General features: G+C 41.0%; 1 protein-coding gene across 1 annotated transcript in view; it reads left to right on the top strand.

Moving 5' to 3' along the window:
* The window catches only part of LOC128695522 (angiopoietin-1), a 284,657-nt gene that overhangs the window by 69,088 nt on the left and 192,427 nt on the right, over positions 1 to 23,142 (top strand). The window contains exon 4 of the mRNA XM_070093171.1: positions 22,830 to 22,959. Coding sequence (XP_069949272.1) covers positions 22,830 to 22,959 — 130 coding nt within the window. The remainder of the gene's footprint in view (positions 1 to 22,829; positions 22,960 to 23,142) is intronic.

The raw sequence follows: 23,142 nt of genomic DNA, 5'->3' as shown, positions 1-23,142 counted from the left end.
AGATTGGGCTCCGAGTAGTTGATAAGTGGATTACTCATCAACGGTGTTTTACCTTTGAACAGGATGGATTTCACGTTTTCCGAATCTCTTCCACTCGGGACGAGTCTTTCAAACACATTGAAATTATCCACCTGAGCAACAGTTTCTTCCAGAGAACTTTTCGGATGACGTATGACATGCTTCTGCAAATCCCTAGGAAGATTTGCATGAAAATCCTCTAACAGAAATAGTAATGACAGATCCTCTAAAGAGTGGACATCAGCGGCTCTGGACCAACGATCTGATGTGGTAACCTTGTCCTGGGCGTAGTCAACATACATGTATGATTGACCAGGCTGACGTTTCACCGAACGATAAGCTATTTGGTAGTTCACGGGGAGTAGATCATAAGAACTCAATATGGATCTCTTCACCACTTCGTACTGTGTATATTTCTGGTAGGGAAGCGAAGCTGTGCAGGTTTGAGCTTTGCCCTTTAAAGCAGTGTGAATTAAATTATCATTATTATAAAAAAGAAGCGCTAAACAGTGTGAATTAAAGTTGCCCAATTCCCTTTCGGCCAGTTCATGGCTTGAGCTTGGTTTTCGAAAATTTCGAGGAAGACATCCACATTATTTTCTTCGAAATATAGGCATCGTAAGAGCAGCTTTATGTAAATCAAACCTGGTAAGCGTACCGTCCAAGTCTCCCTCGTTTTTTTGAACTCTTCCTGAGCGAGGCATTTCTTAGCTTACGACTGGGCATTTTGTAAGAGCAATATGCATTCAATAGAATTTAATTGGTCTTGTCCCAAGTGTTCGAAGGGTAAGGACGAATGGAGAGACATTTGCAGATCTCCACCACTGGTTTTGGGTTGAGTACTTGTGATGGTACTGCTGGCGAGGGGCGTTTCTAGAGACTCGGCTCTAGTTTCCGACTCAGGTCCTTCGGGAACCTTTGGCATAGAAGTTGTGGAGACTGACACGAGGAAGAGAAGTCTGTGTCCCTTCCTGTTTATTCTCTTCATTAGTTTCTGATGCATCAAGGTGCATTTCGAGAAGGCTAGACTCTACATCTACTCCTTCCCTGTAAGGTGCGTCAGCAGAGATTGTATACTTGATCAAAGATCTAAGGGTAGGCACAGTGTAATGTCTATCATATGGTACATTTAATTGTCTGGCTATTCACCAACAAGTTTGCAAAGTCTTTAGGGACTTTTCTGTTAAATTACTTAATAGATCTGATCCTAGGTCCATTTTTATAGTTCTGTTATCTAAGCGAGATATCACTTTAATTTACTTGTGGGGTTCACAGACTCCCGGACAAACGTCCCATTTATTGCTCTCTTATCCTCCTTTTCACTTTACAGGGTATCGAGGTACAATAAGTTGATGAAGTCCTAACTACTCACAGCGAGTCAAACAAATCACAATAATTTATGGCCATTAATATCATATTGTTCCTTAAAACATCACTTATAAGTTATTAACTTTTCTCTCATATCTTACTAGTGCAAGAATATTTACAAAGAACGATGTACATGGCCTTAAGGTTTCATTTCCATTCTTACAAATAAAGTAATAAGCTATCATCCAAAGATTTTCAGAAAACCGGGGAATATATCCGATATTGGTCTTGGGACGTAAAATACAGATAAGTCCCCCACGAGCACCTTCTTAAGTATGATGTACGGGAATACGGCTCTGTTAGAACAGAGGATTTCCAAGTAATGCACCTTAAGCTGTAGGTCGGCTGCTACTGACTGTAGTGGGGAAGGGGTAACCTAACATAACGTAAGCTCAGAGGGTGAGCGTGTTAACCAAAAACTGGTTGTTACCAAGTGCTTCACATATTGCACTGTTACATCTAACTTAAATAATTCCATTACGTACATAAATTTACATGATTCCATTTGGTAACTCATATGAAGCCCCAGATAGTATTGTTTAGCCAGACTTGCTTATTTTAGCATTTAACAAGAAAGTTCGCAATATGATATTAAGTGATATCATCTCAAAGTAATGCGGAAGATGACCTGGCACAACAATATAAAGAGGGCGGCTACATCAGATTCTAATGACGTCCTTACGCCTGCACAAAGGCCTGGGAAACAGACTGAGGTGAAGTGTGAAGGTAGTGGTGTAGGTGGTGGTAGCCATGATAGGAGGCACCGGAAGAAGGGGGGAGGGAAAGAGAGCACTCTGAAGGTGTTGAACGTAAATTCAAGCTCTGGAGTTGTAAAGAGTGATGAGAGGAAGCAGGGGTGGAAACTTTAATAGGCCTTAGGTGTATGTCTGTAAATGTTAATGGGTTATGTAGCGGTATGAAGAGAGATTGGCTTCGTAATTTTCTGAATAAATCTAGAGTGGATGTTGTGTTCCTGCAGGAGCACAATTTCAAAGAGGGTAGGGTGTTGGAGGTGGCAGGATTTCGGGTAGTTACCCTGCCATCTCCCCGTCTAAAAGGTGGTGTGGGAATTTTAATAAGGGAGACGAGCCCGTTTTGCAGAGAAGCGAGGGAGGAGGGGGAGGGAGGGTGTTGCGTGTGGATGGGTGGTGGATGGGTAAGCGTGTGTCTTTTGTGAGTGTGTATGCGCGGGCAGAAAATAACATAAAGGTAAAGAATGATTTTGTGTGTGAGGATCTTGTGTTTTTCTTAAGTGCACTGCCAGAGGTGGCAATAGTTGGTGGGGACTGGAATAGTGTAATCAGGGTGGCTGATGTGGACCCAAGAGGGGCTGGATATATGTCTGTGGCTCTTAGGGATTTATTAAGGGATGTTAGGTTACGTGATGCCTTTGGGGGGGCGGTGTGGGAGACTGAATATACGTTTGTTAGGAGTGGTTATGCTGCGAGACTAGATAGAGTGTACCTTTCTCAGGGAGTGGACGTGAAATCTTTCAGTACTGTTGAGGCTACAATGTCAGATCATAGGGCAGTGGTGGTGGAGGTTGGGTGGGGGACGCTCGCGGACATATATAGAAGTTATTGGAAATTAAATATAAGTGTGTTAGGGGATGAGGAGGGGTTGGAGGGGTTTTCAGTCCTATGGAGGGAGCTTAGTGTGGAAGAACAGGGAGTGGAAGACATTGTGACATGGTGGGATAGTGTCGCAAAGGAAAGGATTAGAAAGTTTTATGTGAGAGAAGGAAAACGTATTAATAATTTAAAATATGGACTGGCTAACTATTTAGAGGATAGGTTAAGAGGTTGCTATGGGCAGGGGGGTGGGTGGGAATAATTTTCCTATGGATGAAATAGCTGAAATAAAGGGGAGGTTGAGGGTGTTGCAAAATGAAAGGTTTCAAGCTGTAAGGATGCAGGCAGGGGTGGAGGAAGTGCTTTGGGGCGACAAGCCGTCAGCGTGTGTTTTGCGGCATCAAAAGCAAAGGCAGGCGCTGACGGCTATACCATGTTTAGAGGTAACGGAGATGGTTGGGAATTATAGAGTAGGGCAGGAGATACGAACCACGAAGGGGATGTGTGCGTATGCGGAGGCTTGGTACGAGAAGTACTGGAACAGTGGGGGGGGGGGGGTGACGGGGCATTGGACAAGGTGTGTACGTATGTGACGTGTAATTTAGGAAATAGTGATCGAAAGGCTTTAGGTGGGACGATTACGGCAGAGGAAATAGAGAATGCGTTAAGGGGAATGAGGAAGGGGAAAGCTCCCGGTATTGATGGTCTCCCGGTAGAATTTTATTTACAACATTGGGCATTGATAAAGGAATTTATAGTTAGGTTATTTAATAGTATGAAGGAGAAGGGTAAGTTGGGGGAGAAGCAGGAAACAGCAGTAGTAGTGTTGGTCCCGAAGGTCAAGGGGCAGCCCACCCTTTGGGAGTACCGAGCCATATCACTGATGTGTGCAGACTATAAGGTGTTTGCAAAAATTTTAGGTAATAGGTTCAAATGTGTAGTGGAGAGGGTGGTGTCAAAATCTCAGTTCGGGTTGCCGGGAAGGTCGATGATTGAAGGACATGGGATACTGAGAAGTTTTGTGGAAGCTAAGGGTGGGGGTGGAGGGGCGGCTTTGTTGGCTCTAGACTGGCAGGGAGCATATGATAGAGTGGAAAGGGGAGCTTTGCAGGTTATACTTAGGAGACAGGGTTTTGGGGAGGAAATAGTCGAGTGGGTAAATACGTTGTACAAGGGAGCGAAAATGAGGATACAGATTAATGGGTGTATGGGGAGGGAAATTGCAATGGGAAGAGGCCTTAGACAGGGATGCCCCATGTTCCAAATATTGTTTGCGTGTTTCCAGGACCCCTTTTATAGAATGGTTGACCGTAGCTTATGTACGCCATGTGAGGGAAGTGTGGGGGGTGGGAGGGCCTGGCCGGGGTTAATTGGATATGTTGACGACACCACTGTTCTCATTCGTGCAGGGATGTCAATGAGAGTGTTGGACGAGGTGGTGCAATTATTTGGAAGTGCCACGGGTATGCAGGTAAATAGTGCGAAGTCAAGGTGCATGGGGTTGGGTTCTTGGGTGGGGGGTGTGGGGGGGAGATGTAATGTTGTTAAAGAATGGGCGGTGTCTTTAAAGATTTGTGGTATTATTTATAGGGATGACATGGTTGCGGCGCGGGAGGAAAATTCGGATAGGTTATTGGAAAGGATCGTGGGGCGTCTAGGTGTTCTGAGACCCCAGCACCTAACTCTGATACAGCGAGTGATAGTCGTGAACATTTTATTGTATAGTAAGGTTTGGCATGTTGCAGCTGTGTTCCCAATTACAGGGACAGCGATTGCGGGGATACTAAGACGGGTGTACAAATTTTTATGGGGTTCACATTGTGATTGGTTACGGATGGAGGTTGTAATGTTACCTGTAAGTCAGGGTGGGTTGGGGTTGTTGGATTTGAGACGGAGGGCTAAATGTGTGTTTATTAAATGGGAAGTGTTGCGTGAGGGTGTGAACGCGGGGCGTTTGGGAAGGATACACGACAGGCTGGGTATGTGGTATCGAGGAATGGAGTTGAGGGAATGTGAAATAGTTTTGAGGGCTGTGATGTTGGTTAGGGAACTGAGAAAGGTTCGTATAAGGGTTTTGTGTAGGTTACTTGTAGGTAGGTGCGTTGTCCCAGTTGAGGGTTTGTTCCCCATGTATGCGTGGAAGAGTATTTGGTTTAGATTTAGTAAATTGAAGTTAAAACCTCGGGCGCGTGAGGTGATGTTTCGTTTTCTGCATGGGATCCTTCCGTCTGGTGAGATATTACGAAACAGACAGGTTGTAGAGGGTGGGGGGTGTGGTATCTGTGGAGGGGACGAGACTGCGTTCCATGTAGTTTACTTTTGTGAAGGGCTAGAGGAGGTTAGGTGCTGGTTAAGTAGGTTGGTACAGAGGGTGGGGGGCCGTGGGGTGTCGGTTTTGCGTGCTCTAAGTCTAGATATGGGTGGGTTAGACGAGGGTGTCATAAGGGCTTTAGATTATATCATGGTAGATTATATATATATGTCGTGGGTGATGAGGGGGAGAGGGGATAGTGAGGAGAGAAGAAAGGTTCTTGCGGTAACGTTCTATAGTACGAGGTGTCGTAACAGAGATTTGTATGGGAGGAGGTGGGATCAGGCTTTCTCAGAGGGGTATAGAATGCTAACGTTAGAGATTCTCGTAAATCTGTGATTGGATATGAGTGAGTGAAGGTGTTTTCATAGGTTGGAGGGAGTCAGGGGGTAACAGCGGGCTCGCCTCCCTGGGGGGGGAGGGAGTGAGAGTGTTGTGAATGTGGGTTTGGAATGGTTTCCTGGTTTTCATTGAGACTTTATGGCAGCCAAGTGTGGATGTAGAGCTCAAGGTCTCGTTATGGTAGATATAACACTTTTCAGAATGTAGGTATAATATAGTAGATTTTTTATGTATAATTATGATGTGTATCAGTCTTGTATAACATGATTCTTGAGTAATAAGTTATTTGCGACATGAAGTGTGTTATAGTTTGTATGTATGTTACGTGCTGAGTTTTTGCACGATGAGATATACTTATATACTGTTTTGCTTTGTGCATACAGTGCATCTGATTAATGTGATTTTGTGAAAATTTTTGTGTGTACGTGTGGGTGTGTGTGTGGATGTGGGTGTGGGTGTGTGGGTGTGTATGTGTATATATATAAATATATATCTCTTTCTATTGTATTGAGCCTTTGTCATGGGTCAGACGTTATGTAATACTTTATATATGCATGATTGATTCTTTTTAAAGTTTATATTTATGGTCTGTACCCTGATACCGGTTTGGTGTTCATGCAAGTTCTTGATGTTAAGATTTAGTCTGTATGGTATACAGACATATCTAGACAGTTTAGTCTGTATGGTATACAGACATATCTAGACAGTTTAGTCTGTATGGTATACAGACATATCTAGACAGTTTAGTCTGTATGGTATACAGACATATCTAGACAGTTTAGTGACGTAGTCCATTTGTCTGAAATTTGTATATGGGTGTATTGTAGCAGTATAGAGCTTGTTATTGTGTTCTAAGCTGTATTCTTTTTCTGTTTATTTGTATGTTGGGATATGTTCAGCTGTATTGTTAGGGATAAGTATGTAGATTATCTAGTAAGATTATGATGTTAGGTTTTGGTTTTTTGATTAATGTGAAGGATGGAATTTACCTGATATAACTTCTTAGTATATTTTATGTTCAAGTGTATTGAACCTTTGTCAGATGTCATTTATATGTACAATTTATACATATGCAAGGTTTTGTATATATGTCAATTCATGACACTGTGACATGTAATTTTGTTTTTAGTTATGTTCTTGATGTAAGTTTTTGTTGTAATATCTTGCGAGCATGTAGGTACAATCCGTTTGTCAGTTAATTTGGTTAGGTTCCATACTGTTTCTTTATTTTTATGTTAAACTGTATTGTTTTAAATAAAATATAATATATATATATATATATATATATATATATATATATATATATATATATATATATATATATATATATATATATATATATATATATATATATATATATATATATATATATATATATATATATAATGTTATAGGTAGTAGGTTGGTAGACAGCAACCACCCAGGGAGGTACTACCGTCCTGCCAAGTGAGTGTAAAACGAAAGCCTGTGATTGTTTACATGATGGTAGGATTGCTGGTGTCCTTTTTTCTGTCTCATGAACATGCAAGATTTCAGGTAAGTCTTGCTACTTCTACTTACACTTAGGTCACACTACACATACATGTACAAGCGTATATATACATACCCCTCTGGGTTTTCTTTTATTTTCTTTCTAGTTCTTATTCTTGTTTATTTCCTCTTATCTCCATGGGGAAGTGGAACAGAATTCTTCCTCCGTAAGCCATGCGTGTTGTAAGAGGCAACTAAAATGCCGGGAGCAAGGGGCTAGTAACCCCTTCTCCTGTATATATTACTAAATGTAAAAGGAGAAACTTTTGTTTTTCCTTTTGGGCCACCCTGCCTCAGTGGGATACGGCCGGTGTGTTGAAAGAAAGAATATATATATATATACATTATATATATATATATATATATATATATATAATATAATATGTATATAATATATATATATATATATGTATATATATATAATATATATGTATATATATATATTATATATATGTATATATATATATATATATATATATATATATATTTTTTTTTATTATCACACCGGCCGATTCCCACCAAGGCAGGGTGGCCCGAAAAAGAAAAACTTTCACCATCATTCACTCCATCACTGTCTTGCCAGAAGGGTGCTTTACACTACAGTTTTTAAACTGCAACATTAACACCCCTCCTTCAGAGTGCAGGCACTGTACTTCCCATCTCCAGGACTCAAGTCCGGCCTGCCGGTTTCCCTGAATCCCTTCATAAATGTTACTTTGCTCACACTCCAACAGCACGTCAAGTATTAAAAACCATTTGTCTCCATTCACTCCTATCAAACACGCTCACGCATGCCTGCTGGAAGTCCAAGCCCCTCGCACACAAAACCTCCTTTACCCCCTCCCTCCAACCCTTCCTAGGCCGACCCCTACCCCGCCTTCCTTCCACTACAGACTGATACACTCTTGAAGTCATTCTGTTTTGCTCCATTCTCTCTACATGTCCGAACCACCTCAACAACCCTTCCTCAGCCCTCTGGACAACAGTTTTGGTAATCCCGCACCTCCTCCTAACTTCCAAACTACGAATTCTCTGCATTATATTCACACCACACATTGCCCTCAGACATGACATCTCCACTGCCTCCAGCCTTCTCCTCGCTGCAACATTCATCACCCACGCTTCACACCCATATAAGAGCGTTGGTAAAACTATACTCTCATACATTCCCCTCTTTGCCTCCAAGGACAAAGTTCTTTGTCTCCACAGACTCCTAAGTGCACCACTCACTCTTTTTCCCTCATCAATTCTATGATTCACCTCATCTTTCATAGACCCATCCGCTGACACGTCCACTCCCAAATATCTGAATACGTTCACCTCCTCCATACTCTCTCCCTCCAATCTGATATTCAATCTTTCATCACCTAATCTTTTTGTTATCCTCATAACCTTACTCTTTCCTGTATTCACCTTTAATTTTCTTCTTTTGCACACCCTACCAAATTCATCCACCAATCTCTGCAACTTCTCTTCAGAATCTCCCAAGAGCACAGTGTCATCAGCAAAGAGCAGCTGTGACAACTCCCACTTTGTGTGTGATTCTTTATCTTTTAACTCCACGCCTCTTGCCAAGACCCTCGCATTTACTTCTCTTACAACCCCATCTATAAATATATTAAACAACCACGGTGACATCACACATCCTTGTCTAAGGCCTACTTTTACTGGGAAAAAATTTCCCTCTTTCCTACATACTCTAACTTGAGCCTCACTATCCTCGTAAAAACTCTTCACTGCTTTCAGTAACCTACCTCCTACACCATACACTTGCAACATCTGCCACATTGCCCCCCTATCCACCCTGTCATACGCCTTTTCCAAATCCATAAATGCCACAAAGACCTCTTTAGCCTTATCTAAATACTGTTCACTTATATGTTTCACTGTAAACACCTGGTCCACACACCCCCTACCTTTCCTAAAGCCTCCTTGTTCATCTGCTATCCTATTCTCCGTCTTACTCTTAATTCTTTCAATTATAACTCTACCATACACTTTACCAGGTACACTCAACAGACTTATCCCCCTATAATTTTTGCACTCTCTTTTATCCCCTTTGCCTTTATACAAAGGAACTATGCATGCTCTCTGCCAATCCCTAGGTACCTTACCCTCTTCCATACATTTATTAAATAATTGCACCAACCCCTCCAAAACTATATCCCCACCTGCTTTTAACATTTCTATCTTTATCCCATCAATCCCGGCTGCCTTACCCCCTTTCATTTTACCTACTGCCTCACGAACTTCCCCCACACAAATTTGTTGATAACATCTCACCCACTCTCTCATTTGCTCTCTTTTTACATTGCTTCACCACTCTCTTAACTTCTCTCTTTTTCTCCATATACTCTTCCCTCCTTGCATCACTTCTACTTTGTAAAAACTTCTCATATGCTAACTTTTTCTCCCTTACTACTCTCTTTACATCATCATTCCACCAATCGCTCCTCTTCCCTCCTGCACCCACTTTCCTGTAACCACAAACTTCTGCTGAACACTCTAACACTACATTTTTAAACCTACCCCATACCTCTTCGACCCCATTGCCTATGCTCTCATTAGCCCATCTATCCTCCAATAGCTGTTTATATCTTACCCTAACTGCCTGCTCTTTTAGTTTATAAACCTTCACCTCTCTCTTCCCTGATGCTTCTATTCTCCTTGTATCCCATCTACCTTTTACTCTCAGTGTAGCTACAACTAGAAAGTGATCTGATATATCTGTGGCCCCTCTATAAACATGTACATCCTGAAGTCTACTCAACAGTCTTTTATCTACCAATACATAATCCAACAAACTACTGTCATTTCGCCCTACATCATATCGTGTATACTTATTTATCCTCTTTTTCTTAAAATATGTATTACCTATAACTAAACCCCTTTCTATACAAAGTTCAATCAAAGGGCTCCCATTATCATTTACACCTGGCACCCCAAACTTACCTACCACACCCTCTCTAAAAGTTTCTCCTACTTTAGCATTCAAGTCCCCTACCACAATTACTCTCTCACTTGGTTCAAAGGCTCCTATACATTCACTTAACATCTCCCAAAATCTCTCTCTCTCTCTCTCTCTATATATATATATATATATATATATATATATATATATATATATATATATATATATATATATATATATATATATATATATATGTCGTGCCGAATAGGCAGAACTTGCGATCTTGGCTTAAATAGCAACGTTCATCTTGCCATATAGGACAAGTGAAAATTTGTGTATGCAATAATTTCACCAAAATTATTCTGAACCTAACGAAAAAAATATATTTCTCTGTGTTTGTTTAGTATTAAATTATTGTAAACAAATCTAAAATATATTTAGTTGGGTTAGGCTAAAATAAATTGCGCTTGTTATAATAAGGTTAGGTAAGTTTTCTAAGATTCTTTTGGTGCAAAATTATAAATTTTTACATCAACATTAATGAAAAAAATATATCTTTAAACGTATAAGAGAAAATTTTAGAAAGGACTTAATTTTAAATGAGTTCTTGGTAATTGACCAGTTTTACATATTCGCCACGACATATATATATATATATATTTATATATATATATATATATATATATATATATATATATATATATATATATATATATATATATATATATATATATATATATATATATATATATATATATATATTTATATTTCAAGAAGTCGGTCGTCTCCCACCGAGGTAGGGTGACCGTAAAAGAAAGAAAATCCCCAAAATGAAAATACTTTTATCGTCATTCAGCACTTTCACCTCACTCCTACATAATCACTGTTAAAATGTAATTTAAGTGACCATCTGGTAATTTGACTGGTAGGTCAAAATAACAACAACACGGACTCGCAGGTAAGGACCCACGAGGGGTGAGGGGCAAGTGGGGACAGGCCGAAGAATAGACAGTGAGAGGAATGTCTCGAGTCGAAGAGAGAAGAGTCAGTACTAGACCCAACTGCTAAGCCTGGAAAGCACTGACCAGGACAACGTAGAAGGCACTGGAACACTGCAGAAGCTGACTGCATCTTGCTGGATGGAAGAAAATTAAGACTTGCTGGTGATTTGTGGCTGCAGGCGACTAGGGAGGAGCTTATCGTTGATTGGTCAGTTCATGGAGTTTGGTGGTTACTTTGAGTTGTTACGTTGCTTTACGATAACATTTTGCTTGTTGATTTCTGTGGAAAATACTGTATATATTTTCCAGAAATACAGTAGTTATATGTAAATAGATGGCCATACTGTATTTAACAAATTTTTTTATAAAAAAATGGGAAGCCTGCACCTGCGCAGAAGGAACTTGTCATGTTTGAACTAGACAACAAAAACGTTAGTGATTAATGGGAAGAATTTTCGTGCTCTAGAGGTAAAATTGGGCTGACACCTCTCAAATAGGAGCCAAAATTGTTGGATGTGCATTCCTGCATAACTTGAGATATCAGGCGACTGGACAAGACAACTCCAGGAACCTCAGATAAGTCTGTTATGTTTAACTCTGGCCAGTGTTATTTTCATGTATAGACAGTGAGGTTTTCTGAGTATGATACAACTTAATCTCCAGTCAAATTGGTGAGTGATATTAAGTTATATTCTCCTTCTGTTATGTAAATGTGTGTATATATAATCACTTATTAATTTTAATATACAGTCCACAAATTTATATATTTACCAGAATTCCTGGTGATTATTTCATTTGTAATTAATAGGTCCAGAGCAACTTGTGGATATGACAGTGGTATGTATCGAAGGGGGACATTTTTTGCGACCTATGTGTCCCAAATTCCTACTTGTCTAACTGATAAATAATAATTATCTTTGTTCATTTACTGTTATGTACATAATGATACGTTCAGATAAATGTAATTTTCCACAATTTCTGTACCATTTTCAAGATGTTTAAATCATTGGATCGGGATGATCATGAGGCGTGTTAGCAAGTGTTGATAGATGGGATCTTGAGAATTTTTTTCAATGTGCTTTAGAAGAGAAGAAATTTCTATACCAGGAGCTCTGCAAGTTGAGTTGATGGTAAACTTGACTTTCTTTTGGATGAAGTGAGTGCGCAGTTCTGGTAACAGCATATCTTGGGCATAATTAGCTGTGGTGTAGAAAGTGATTCCAAACTATGGATAATAATTTTCTGCATCTTTATCAGAAACTGTATCATTTCGAGAGTCGTAAGATGGTGTTGTTGGCATAGGTTTTTCATTCTTGTTAAGTGGTGTTAAAAAGTGGAGGTGAAGATTCGATGTCAGCTTCAGTAGAGGAGGAGGATGTTGTTGCTGGTGGCAAGGTTTCTGATTGGTGGGTTTCAATGAGTGAAGGTGGTAGAGGCTTCTCATTGGTTGTTGTTGGAGTGACGTCACTAGTTGGTTGCCATGGAGGAGTTACTGAAGGAGCAGAAGCGGCGACTAAGGGGCCAGTAGGGAAATTTTCCGCGCGCACTCAACAAAATATCGAAAAATCGAAAAATTATGGAAATTGAGTTATATATACAGAAAAATAAGCTTAACTCTTTGGCAACACAATGGTACCAGAATGAATGTTCTACGACGTTTCTACAAGAAATTATAGTCATTTATATCAGGTATGGTGACGGCGATGTTGGTAGCGAGTCTGCTCACGGCCCATATATTTTTTGGAATTTTTTCCTTGTTTTTTTTCGCCTTTTCTTGCATTATTCCTTCTAATATAATAACTGACTATTTGGCATCATAAGAGTAGGTAGAGCTTATCCGTATTATTATTATTATTATAATCAAGGGAGAAGCGCTAAACCCGGTGGATTATACAGCGCCTGGGGGAGGATGTGGAAGACATTCAGGCTTAATTCGGGGAACTGGAGCACAGATTCAATTCTTTAAATCAAGAGCCCCTCACCAACATCAAGGAACCTTCCTTGAGGGGGGAGCTTATCCGTAGAGTGCCAGCCAATCAGGCACCATCTGGGAACACTCGACAGTATTCCCGAGCCAGAGAGCCAGGAGAAATCTCTTCAATATTACGCTTATATCAGCTTATATGTCAACTCTACGGCTTATATATCTATCAGAATTGATCTAATATGATCTAATAAACACTATAAATAACATACAAACATGCTATATACTCTAGACTGAATAAAATAAGCCATAATATGGCGATAGACAATTGGTAATATTTTGATATAAATGAGTTACTGCTCTCCATGTCGTCTCCATGTCTTTAAGTAAGAGAAAACGTTGTCTTGAAGAGGATAACTGCACTAGAACATCAGTTTACTAAGAAATACACCGAAACAAACGCGATTTTCGCGAAAAAAAAATCGAGACGGTGGCCGGCCGGCGTTCCAGGCCAATATCTCGGAAGTAACTTATTCACTTATTTCGCTAAGGTACGCCTTTATTACTTAATTAAGTGGAATATTATTCACAGAAATGGTAAAATAATGATTTCTCTAATTAATTCCGAAGGAATTTTGGAAATATTCCAAATACTTTGGAAGTTATGTGGGAGTAAAGGATAGATTTTTTTCAACATTCCAAGAACTAACAAACTTTATTTTTTTGTTAAATAAAGATAAGTTATTTAGAGGAAAGGCCTTGCGGAAAATTCGTATTAGCATTGTTCTCTCGACACCAAGTGTCCAAACAACCTTACGTCGTCCCATAGGACTACCTTCCTGCCAAAGGGCATTTTCTGTAAATCAGTCCTTTTTCAGTCTTTTCTCAGTTGTTGTTTGAGGTATATTTTTGACAAATATTTTTTACACGGTGTGAAAACACTTTGTCTTGTGCACCAAAACTGGAGGAAATCGGACAGTAAACAAAAGAGCTGCAATTAATTGCCCTACTGGAGCAGTGCCACGTGCCTCGTTGTGCTCCGGGTTTCTCGTGTTTACACGGTCGCTCTTACGTGCTAGAACTTTAATTTGTGCCATCAATCCTATACGATACATCCCTCTAGCGCCTGGAACCAATCTTGGGCGGAAAACATTATATACTGAGTCAAAAAAGGAGAATTAGTGTGCACTACCTAGCAGAGTTTACTGCCAGAGGGGAATCATAGGCCTGTGTTCCGCGTGCAAAATAATAATAATAGAACTTTTCTTTGTCAGAGGAAAGAGTCTCCCTGATAACATTGTGTATACATAGTGTTATAGTGTATACTACAGTGGCTCCCTAGTATATAGATGATAAAGGCTAAAGTGTCATTTGAAAACAGGTGAATTTGTAAATGAAGTGATAAGCCTATAGAGGTAGGTGCCAGAAGTCGCCAGAAACTTACCACAGTGGTCAGCTGTTTTAATAATCTTCCTGGCCTGCTAGTGTACTCGCATATAATCTAGTGATACCAGTGAATAGCAGAATACAGTGTTGTAGTAGCAACTAACCAGTATTATAATGGTACTTAGTGGAGTGGAGTGACTTTCATTAGTTTCTTTTTTCTTGAAATACCAGACGTATACTGTGAATTTCATATAACCTGTAGTTACCAGCGGTGGCAATATACACAACGAGAAGCAATTATTACTACAGAAAAAGCGTCCTTCCTCCAAAATTTCCACCAGTCAACTATAGTGATAATATAGCATTTATTGTAGTGGACACGAAAAAAAACTAGAAAAGCTAGATACAGCAATTGATAAACAAGGGTTGAGGCTCGACCGTTCGTCACTGTAGGAGTTGCCAGCAATCATCGGTTCTTCAACATGCAAGTTATACTTTTGTATCAATCAAATCACACATTACTCGGGTAGATAATTTCCAGTAGATCCTTCATGTGTTAGCCCAAATCACCGACCAGCATGTTTTAAATAAGTAACCCACTGATCAGATCAGATCGACTGGTCCGAACCCTCGACTGGTCCGAACCCTTGATGGTCCGAACCCTTGACTGGTTTCAGACGGATTCGTTGGACAATAAAGCAGACTGTAAACGGATGGGGTTGTAGGCGCCCTTATCAAACACAAACAATAAATATAAATCAGGAACGTACACGGTAAGCTGTCCAATTAGTTAGAAATAGAAATACAAATAGCTAGAGTTTCATTTAAGGAGGTTATTAATAGAGTATTCAAGAGGTTGCTAGTAGAATTACAGTAAATCAACCACTCAAATCATTATGAAGCTCTGTATAGTCTGCAGTCAATCAAACAAACGGGCTTCCACATGGATAAATTGTCATTTTTGTGGAAATTGGTGTCACGCCCCTTGTTCAGATACCCAAGAACTAGCTACAAGCAGTATTAAAACAGGGAAGTGTTTTTGGGTATGCCCAAATGAGGAAAATCTGTGGACTAAAATTACAAGGGTATCAAAAGAAGATAACATCAAAGCTGCTTTCATAGACAACCTGGAAGCTTTCTACAACAGATGGGAACATAAAAAGTCTGGGCTGAATGGTACTGCCCTTGATACTGGCCATGTAGTCAGAAACTGTAAGGCTGGAGGTGATGTCCTGGTAGTCAGTAAATGTGGGGCTGATAGTGCTGTCCTGGGAGACAGTAATGGTGAAGCTGGAGGTGCTGTCCTGGGAGAGAGTAATGGTGAAGCTGGAGGTGCTGTCCTGGGAGACAGTAATGGTGAAGCTGGAGGTGCTGTCCTGGGAGACAGTAATGGTGAAGCTGGAGGTGCTGTCCTGGGAGACAGTAATGGTGAAGCTGGAGGTGCTGTCCTGGGAGACAGTAATGGTGAGCTGGAGGTGCTGTCCTGGGAGACAGTAATGGTGAAGCTGGAGATTTTGTCCAGGTAGTCGGGAATTATACGCAGGAAGGAATACATATAAATGACCTCATAGGGGACAGGAGCCGTAGTGGGGAAACAAGTGTAGTCAAAGATAAGATAAAACCAATATTGCAAACTAGAAATACCACAGGAAATAGCAAACAAGAGGACTCCACTAGCAATAATGAGGATATATTACCAAAAGCAACTGGTGCGACCTTCATTGTTGGTGCTAGGGAGGATAGGAATAACACAGGGAAACATGCACCAACAGGGAATACAGTCACAGAAACCCAAGACAAACGGAAACCAAGCCTGTGCACATACTATGCACTTGGTATCTGCTGGCATGAGAAATCTGGAAAAACAGACGGGACGTGCAACTATGACCACCCTAGAAAATGCCATGCCCATATGACAACAGGAAAATGCAAACTCCCTTCCTGTAAGCTTTTTCACCCTGAAATGTGTACCTCTTCAGTACAGGAAAGACTGTGCTATAACTTAAATTGCCAGGCATACCATCTAAAGGGGACAAAAAGATACAAAACATCCAGGCCATGGGAAAACCTGGGTAGCCACAGCCACTCAAGAGGGAGAGGTTTTTTAGTGCCAGGAAGGAAAAAAAACTGGCAGGAAATGGCAGAAATCGTACACCAAATCCAGTCATTCCTGGAGTGGAACCACAGTCGATGGCCTCCACTCCAAACCAACAGATACAGATACAAATGCCGGAAAAAAATCCCCCCCCAGTACAAACAATACCACCAGTCCGATGACATTCTTCTTTGCAAATATACAGGGTCCAAAGCCAGCAACAAACAACAAAATACCTTTCATCCGTGGACTGCTTGCAGAGGCAAAGGCAATGTTCGCGGCTTTCACTGAGACCCACATAAAGGATCACTTGGACAACGAAATATGGATCCCAGGTTACAACCTATACAGATGTGACAGAGTGAACAGGCAAAAGGGGGAAGGGTTGGCCTATACATTGCAGAGTCACTTGTTTGCACAGAACTGCTAAATGCCTCAAATGATGTAGTGGAAGTTTTAGCAGTAAAGGTCGAGAACCAAAACCTAGTCATTGTGGTAGTCTACAAGCCTCCGGATGCAACATCCCAGCAATTCCAGGAACAGCTGTTAAAAATTGACCACTGTCTGGAAAATCTTCCAGCTCCTGCACCCAACATCTTGCTCCTGGTGGATTTCAACTTAAGGCACCTAAAATGGAGGAATATAGCAAATAATATTGTTGCAGTAATAACACCAGGAGGCAGCTCTGATGAAAACTCACACTCACACGAGCTTTTAAATCTCTGCACAAAATTCAATTTAAACCAGCAAATAATAGAGCCTACTAGACTGGAGAATACACTAGACCTCATCTTCACTAACAATGATGATCTGATAAGAAATGTCACCATATCAAAAACAATATACTCAGATCACAACATAATTGAGGTTCAGACATGTATGCGTGGAGCCCCAGACCGACATAATGAGACTAGTCACGAGGGAGCATTCACCAAATTCAACTTCAATAACAAAAACATAAAGTGGGACCAAGTAAACCAAGTCCTAACCGATACAAGCTAGGAAGATATACTAAGCAACACAGACCCCAACGTATGCCTAGAACAGATTAACTTGGTGGCACTCGATGTATGCACAAGGCTTATTCCTCTAAGAAAAAGGAGGAGTAGATGTAAAATAGAAAGAGACAGGCGCTCCCTTTACAGGCGACGGAAAAGAATAACAGAGCGGCTAAAAGAGGTCAATATATCCGAAATGCGTAGGGAGACACTGGTTAGAGAAATAGCAAGCATCGAACTCAAGCTAAAGGAATCTTATAGGAGTCAGAAATCGCGGGAAGAACTAAAAGCCATAAATGAAATCGAAAGAAACCCAAAGTATTTCTTCTCCTATGCCAAATCAAAGTCAAGAACAATATCCAGTATTGGGCCCCTACTTAAACAAGATGGGTCCTACACAGATGACAGCAAGGAAATGAGTGAGCTACTCAAGTCCCAGTATGACTCACGTTTTAGCAAGCCGCTAACCAGACTGAGAGTCGAAGATCAAAATGAATTTTTTATGAGAGAGCCACAAAATTTGGTTAACACAAGCGTATCCGATGTTATCCTGACGCCAAATGACTTCGAACAGGCGATAAATGACATGCCCATGCACTCTGCCCCAGGGCCAGACTCATGGAACTCCGTGTTCATCAAGAACTGCAAGAAGCCCCTATCACGAGCCTTTTCCATCCTATGGAGAGGGAGCATGGACACGGGGGTCGTCCCACAGTTACTAAAAACAACAGACATAGCCCCACTCCACAAAGGGGGCAGTAAAGCAACAGCAAAGAACTACAGACCGATAGCACTAACATCCCATATCATAAAAATCTTTGAAAGGGTCCTAAGAAGCAAGATCACCACCCATCTAGAAACCCATCAGTTACACAACCCAGGGCAACATGGGTTTAGAACAGGTCGCTCTTGTCTGTCTCAACTATTGGATCACTACGACAAGGTCCTAAATGCACTAGAAGATAAAAAGAATGCAGATGTAATATATACAGACTTTGCAAAAGCCTTCGACAAGTGTGACCATGGCGTAATAGCGCACAAAATGCGTGCTAAAGGAATAACAGGAAAAGTCGGTCGATGGATCTATAATTTCCTCACTAACAGAACACAGAGAGTAGTCGTCAACAGAGTAAAGTCCGAGGCAGCTACGGTGAAAAGCTCTGTTCCACAAGGCACAGTACTCGCTCCCATCTTGTTCCTCATCCTCATATCCGACATAGACAAGGATGTCAGCCACAGCACCGTGTCTTCCTTTGCAGATGACACCCGAATCTGCATGACATTGTCTTCCATTGCAGACACTGCAAGGCTCCAGGCGGACATCAACCGAATCTTTCAGTGGGCTGCAGAAAACAATATGAAGTTCAACGATGAGAAATTTCAATTACTCAGATATGGTAAACACGAGGAAATTAAATCTTCATCAGAGTACAAAACAAATTCTGGCCACAAAATAGAGCGAAACACCAACGTCAAAGACCTGGGAGTGATCATGTCGGAGGATCTCACCTTCAAGGACCATAACATTGTATCAATCGCATCTTCTAGAAAAATGACAGGAAGGATAATGAGAACCTTCAAAACTAGGGAGGCCAAGCCCATGATGACACTCTTCAGGTCACTTGTTCTATCTAGGCTGGAATATTGCTGCACACTAACAGCACCTTTCAAGGCAGGTGAAATTGCTGACCTAGAAAATGTACAGAGAACTTTCACGGCGCGCATAACGGAGATAAAACACCTCAATTACTGGGAGCGCTTGAGGTTCCTGAACCTGTATTCCCTGGAATGCAGGCGGGAGAGATACATGATTATATACACCTGGAAAATCCTAGAGGGACTAGTACCGAACTTGCACACGAAAATCACTCACTACGAAAGCAAAAGACTTGGCAGACGATGCAACATCCCCCCAATGAAAAGCAGGGGTGTCACTAGCACGTTAAGTCTCAGGGGCCCGAGACTGTTCAACTGCCTCCCAGCATACAAAAGGGGGATTACCAACAGACCCCTGGCAGTCTTCAAGCTGGCACTGGATAAGCACCTGAAGTCGGTTCCTGACCAGCCGGGCTGTGGCTCGTACGTTGGTTTGCGTGCAGCCAGCAGCAACAGCCTGGTTGATCAGGCTCTGATCTACCAGGAGGCCTGGTCACAGACCGGGCCGCGGGGGCGTTGACCCCCGGAACTCTCTCCAGGTAAACTCCAGGTAAACTGGCCCCTAAGTCTTTTGTGAATTTGAGAATATCAGCCGAAGGTGGAGAGGCTGGAAATACATACGCTGGCATGTTGTTCAAGGCAAATAGTTCGTTGATGGTGGTGTTGAACAAGCCAGGTACAACCATGTTCTGTATATGAGCATATAGCAGACAGTAGTGGAACTTTGTTAGGTCACATGCTGGAGGAGTGACGGTGGTGGAAGAGGCGGGTTGAGAAGAAGCTTGAAGAGTTTTGTAGTATCTGCCTGCAACTTTGCAATTGCGGCATAGGTTGGAGACTTGGAAAATTATTTTTTCTGAGCTGCATCTTGGGGTTTCTTCATAATGTTCTTTCTAGTAGGACATTTTGCTGCTAGAGTGTGGTGATCGTTGCTTTTGCAGTTTAAGCAAGTTGGAGAAGATGGAGCAGAGGAAGTACAGGAACTAAAAGTGTGGCCTTCACTACCACATGTTGAGCAGAACTTCTTGTCTTTAACTGGACAGGCCTTGGTGTTGTGCAGATAAGAATAACAGTTCCAGCAATGTTGAATGTAGTGAAATCTTTCTGCTTCTATGTAGGTAGGGCTGATGAAGTAGTAATACCACTTCATCAGCCCTTCATCAAGACCTTCGCTCAGAGCAGCGGCTGCAATGTTCACATCGGTGAAGGTGACCTTTAGCATGGACGAAGCATTTGAGATTTTTTGTGATGCTGTCAACAGCAGCCCATGTATTTTGAGTTTCAATAGATGACTTGAGTTCAGCAATTGGTAGAGATGTGAGAATCTTGTCTCGTTTTTTTCAGGAATACTGATCTCCTTGCCTTGAGGGCAGGAGAGGACATAACAGTAAATCCTTGAGCAGTAAGAGTAGTGGTGGCTTGAGTAGTGAGTATCTTCTCAGCTTCAGCTTCATCGTGACTCACGACAATGAAAGCTTCCTTGAGTGCCAGAAGAGCATTGAATTTCACTTGCAATGCACCCTGAACGACGGTTGCAAGAGCAAGCTTTGATGAATCATCAACAGTACCACTGTTGTAATAAAGTTGGTAGAATTACCGACAATATTTAAAGTAAAAGGACACAAGTGCAACTAATGTGACATTTTATTGTGGCAACGTTTCGCTCTCCAGGAGCTTTATCAAGCCATTACAGACAATACATGGACACAGGGTATATATAGGCTCAGAGTGAGGTGCAATACTAGTGGTAGTAGTAGTAGTAGTGACAAAAGTTGTAGTAGTAGTAGTAATACAATATGGTACAGCAATTAATTCGTACGTGAGTAGAAGGATATAAAAGCTATTACTTGGGTAACATAAAAATAGGTTGGACAAATATAGACTGGATAGTGGCAGCTTGTTTCAGTGTTCACTCTCTGTAATGTGCTTTTTGTACTATAACAGGAGAGACTATGTGATGGCAGGGTTTACTGTTTTCAGGAGGATTCTTGCTAAGACTTCAGAGATGGTGAAGCTGCCGTTGTTTTGTTTAATTGTATTCGAAACAGCGATCAGCGCTGATTCGAGGCACTTGCGTCTGCGGAAATTAGTTTCTTTGATCACTAATTGGGCGTCCCTGAATTTCATGAGATGATTGGTGGAATTTCGGTGTTGTACACAGGCGTTGTTCAAGTTATCGTTCCTACATTAGTAAATGTGTTCATTGAGGCGGGTGTCAAGGTTTCCTGCCGTTTCACCTACGTAAATCTTGTCACAGCCTCCACAGGGTATAGTTTAAACTCCTGCGTTGACTGGTTCGTGGTGCTTTGATTTTGTCCTGGTTAGATCTTTTATTGAAGTGCTAGAGGCGACGGCGACTCTGGTGTTAGCTTGTGAAAGTACTTCTATTCCAGTCAAGATACCAAGACCAAAAGAGGCATCATCATCGGGATTTTCCTAAGAGCATACTGAATTTGTAGTCCTGAGTTTCTTGACGAGGAATGCTCATTCATTCACCAAACATTCACTGAGTTACATTTTCCTTCCTTTTTCATCAAAGACTGCAAGAAAAGAGCTCTTCAGATCATTAATTCTCCACGCACCAACACAACTCCCAACAAAGTTATAATTCTTCCCAACAGCCAGGTTGCACTGAACGTTTCTAAAGTACTTTCACAAGCTAACACAAGAGTCGCCATCGCTTCCAGCACTTCAATAAAAGATCTAACCAGGACAAAATCAAAGCACCACGAACCAGTCAACGCAGGAGTTTAAACTATACCCTGTGGAGGCTGTGACAAGATTTACGTAGGTGAAACAGCAAGAAACCTTGACACCCGCCTCAATGAACACATTTATGCATGTAGGAACGATAACTTGAACAACGCCTGTGTACAACACCGAAATTCCACCAAGCATCTCATGAAATTCAGGAACGCCCAATTAGTGATCAAAGAAACTAATTTCCGCAGACGCAAGTGCCACGAATCAGCGCTAATCGCTGTTTCTAATGCAATTAAACAAAACAACGGCAACTTCACCATCTCTGAAGTCTTAGCAAGAATCCTCCTGAAAACAGTAAACCCTGCCATCACATAGTCTCTCCTGTTATAGTACAAAAAGCACATTACAGAGAGTGAACACTAAAACAGGCTGCCTCTATCCAGTCTATATTTGTCCAACCTATTTTTATGTTACCCAAGTAATAGCTTTTATATCCTTCTACTCACGTACGAATTAATTGCTGTACCATATTGTATTACTACTACCACTACAACTTTTGTCACTACTACTACTACCACTAGTATTGCACCTCACTCTGAGCCTATATATACCCTGTGTCCATGTACTGTTTGTAATGGCTTGATAAAGCTCCTGGAGAGCGAAACGTTGCCACAATAAAATGTCACATTAGTTGCACTTGTGTCCTTTTACTTTACAGTACCACTGTTGGGGTTGATCTTGACACGATTTGCATAGCTCATCGTGCAAGTCAAGCTGAAGACGACGAAGGTAAAGGTTTCCCTCCCCATCGGGGATTGTAGGGAGACTGAATAAGTAAGGAGAGCTGCTATGACCTGCCGAGGCGAGAGTCAAAAGCAGAATCCTGATATGTCTTCTTATATATATATATATATATATATATATATATATATATATATATATATATATATATATATATATATATATATATATATATATATATATATATATATAAAACAATGTTTTATTGTTACAGTTGGAGAGCACAAGAACAACATTACTCAACACCTGCTGCGTGAAATTCAATCACTCCAGCTGAACGTCGAACAACAAGAACATCTGGTTAATGAGTGTCAGGAGAACGTGACTAGGATAACCAATAACAGGTTAGTCATGTAACTCTAAATATGATATTTGTTACAGATCTTTTACGTGGTGTATTATACTGAATGTTTTATATTCTAGAAAAATAATGATCGTTGTAACACGAATTAAATCTAAAAGTGATACTTGTTAACTGAGCTTAAGGACAAGAAATACACCTCGGTACTGTCAGCCTCTGTAATAAT

This window comes from Cherax quadricarinatus, chromosome 42, assembly GCF_038502225.1.
Source record: "Cherax quadricarinatus isolate ZL_2023a chromosome 42, ASM3850222v1, whole genome shotgun sequence".
Classification (NCBI taxonomy): Eukaryota; Metazoa; Arthropoda; class Malacostraca; order Decapoda; family Parastacidae; genus Cherax; species Cherax quadricarinatus.
The sequence above is the reverse complement of the archived record's forward strand: the minus strand, read 5'-3'. Positions and strand labels throughout refer to the sequence as shown.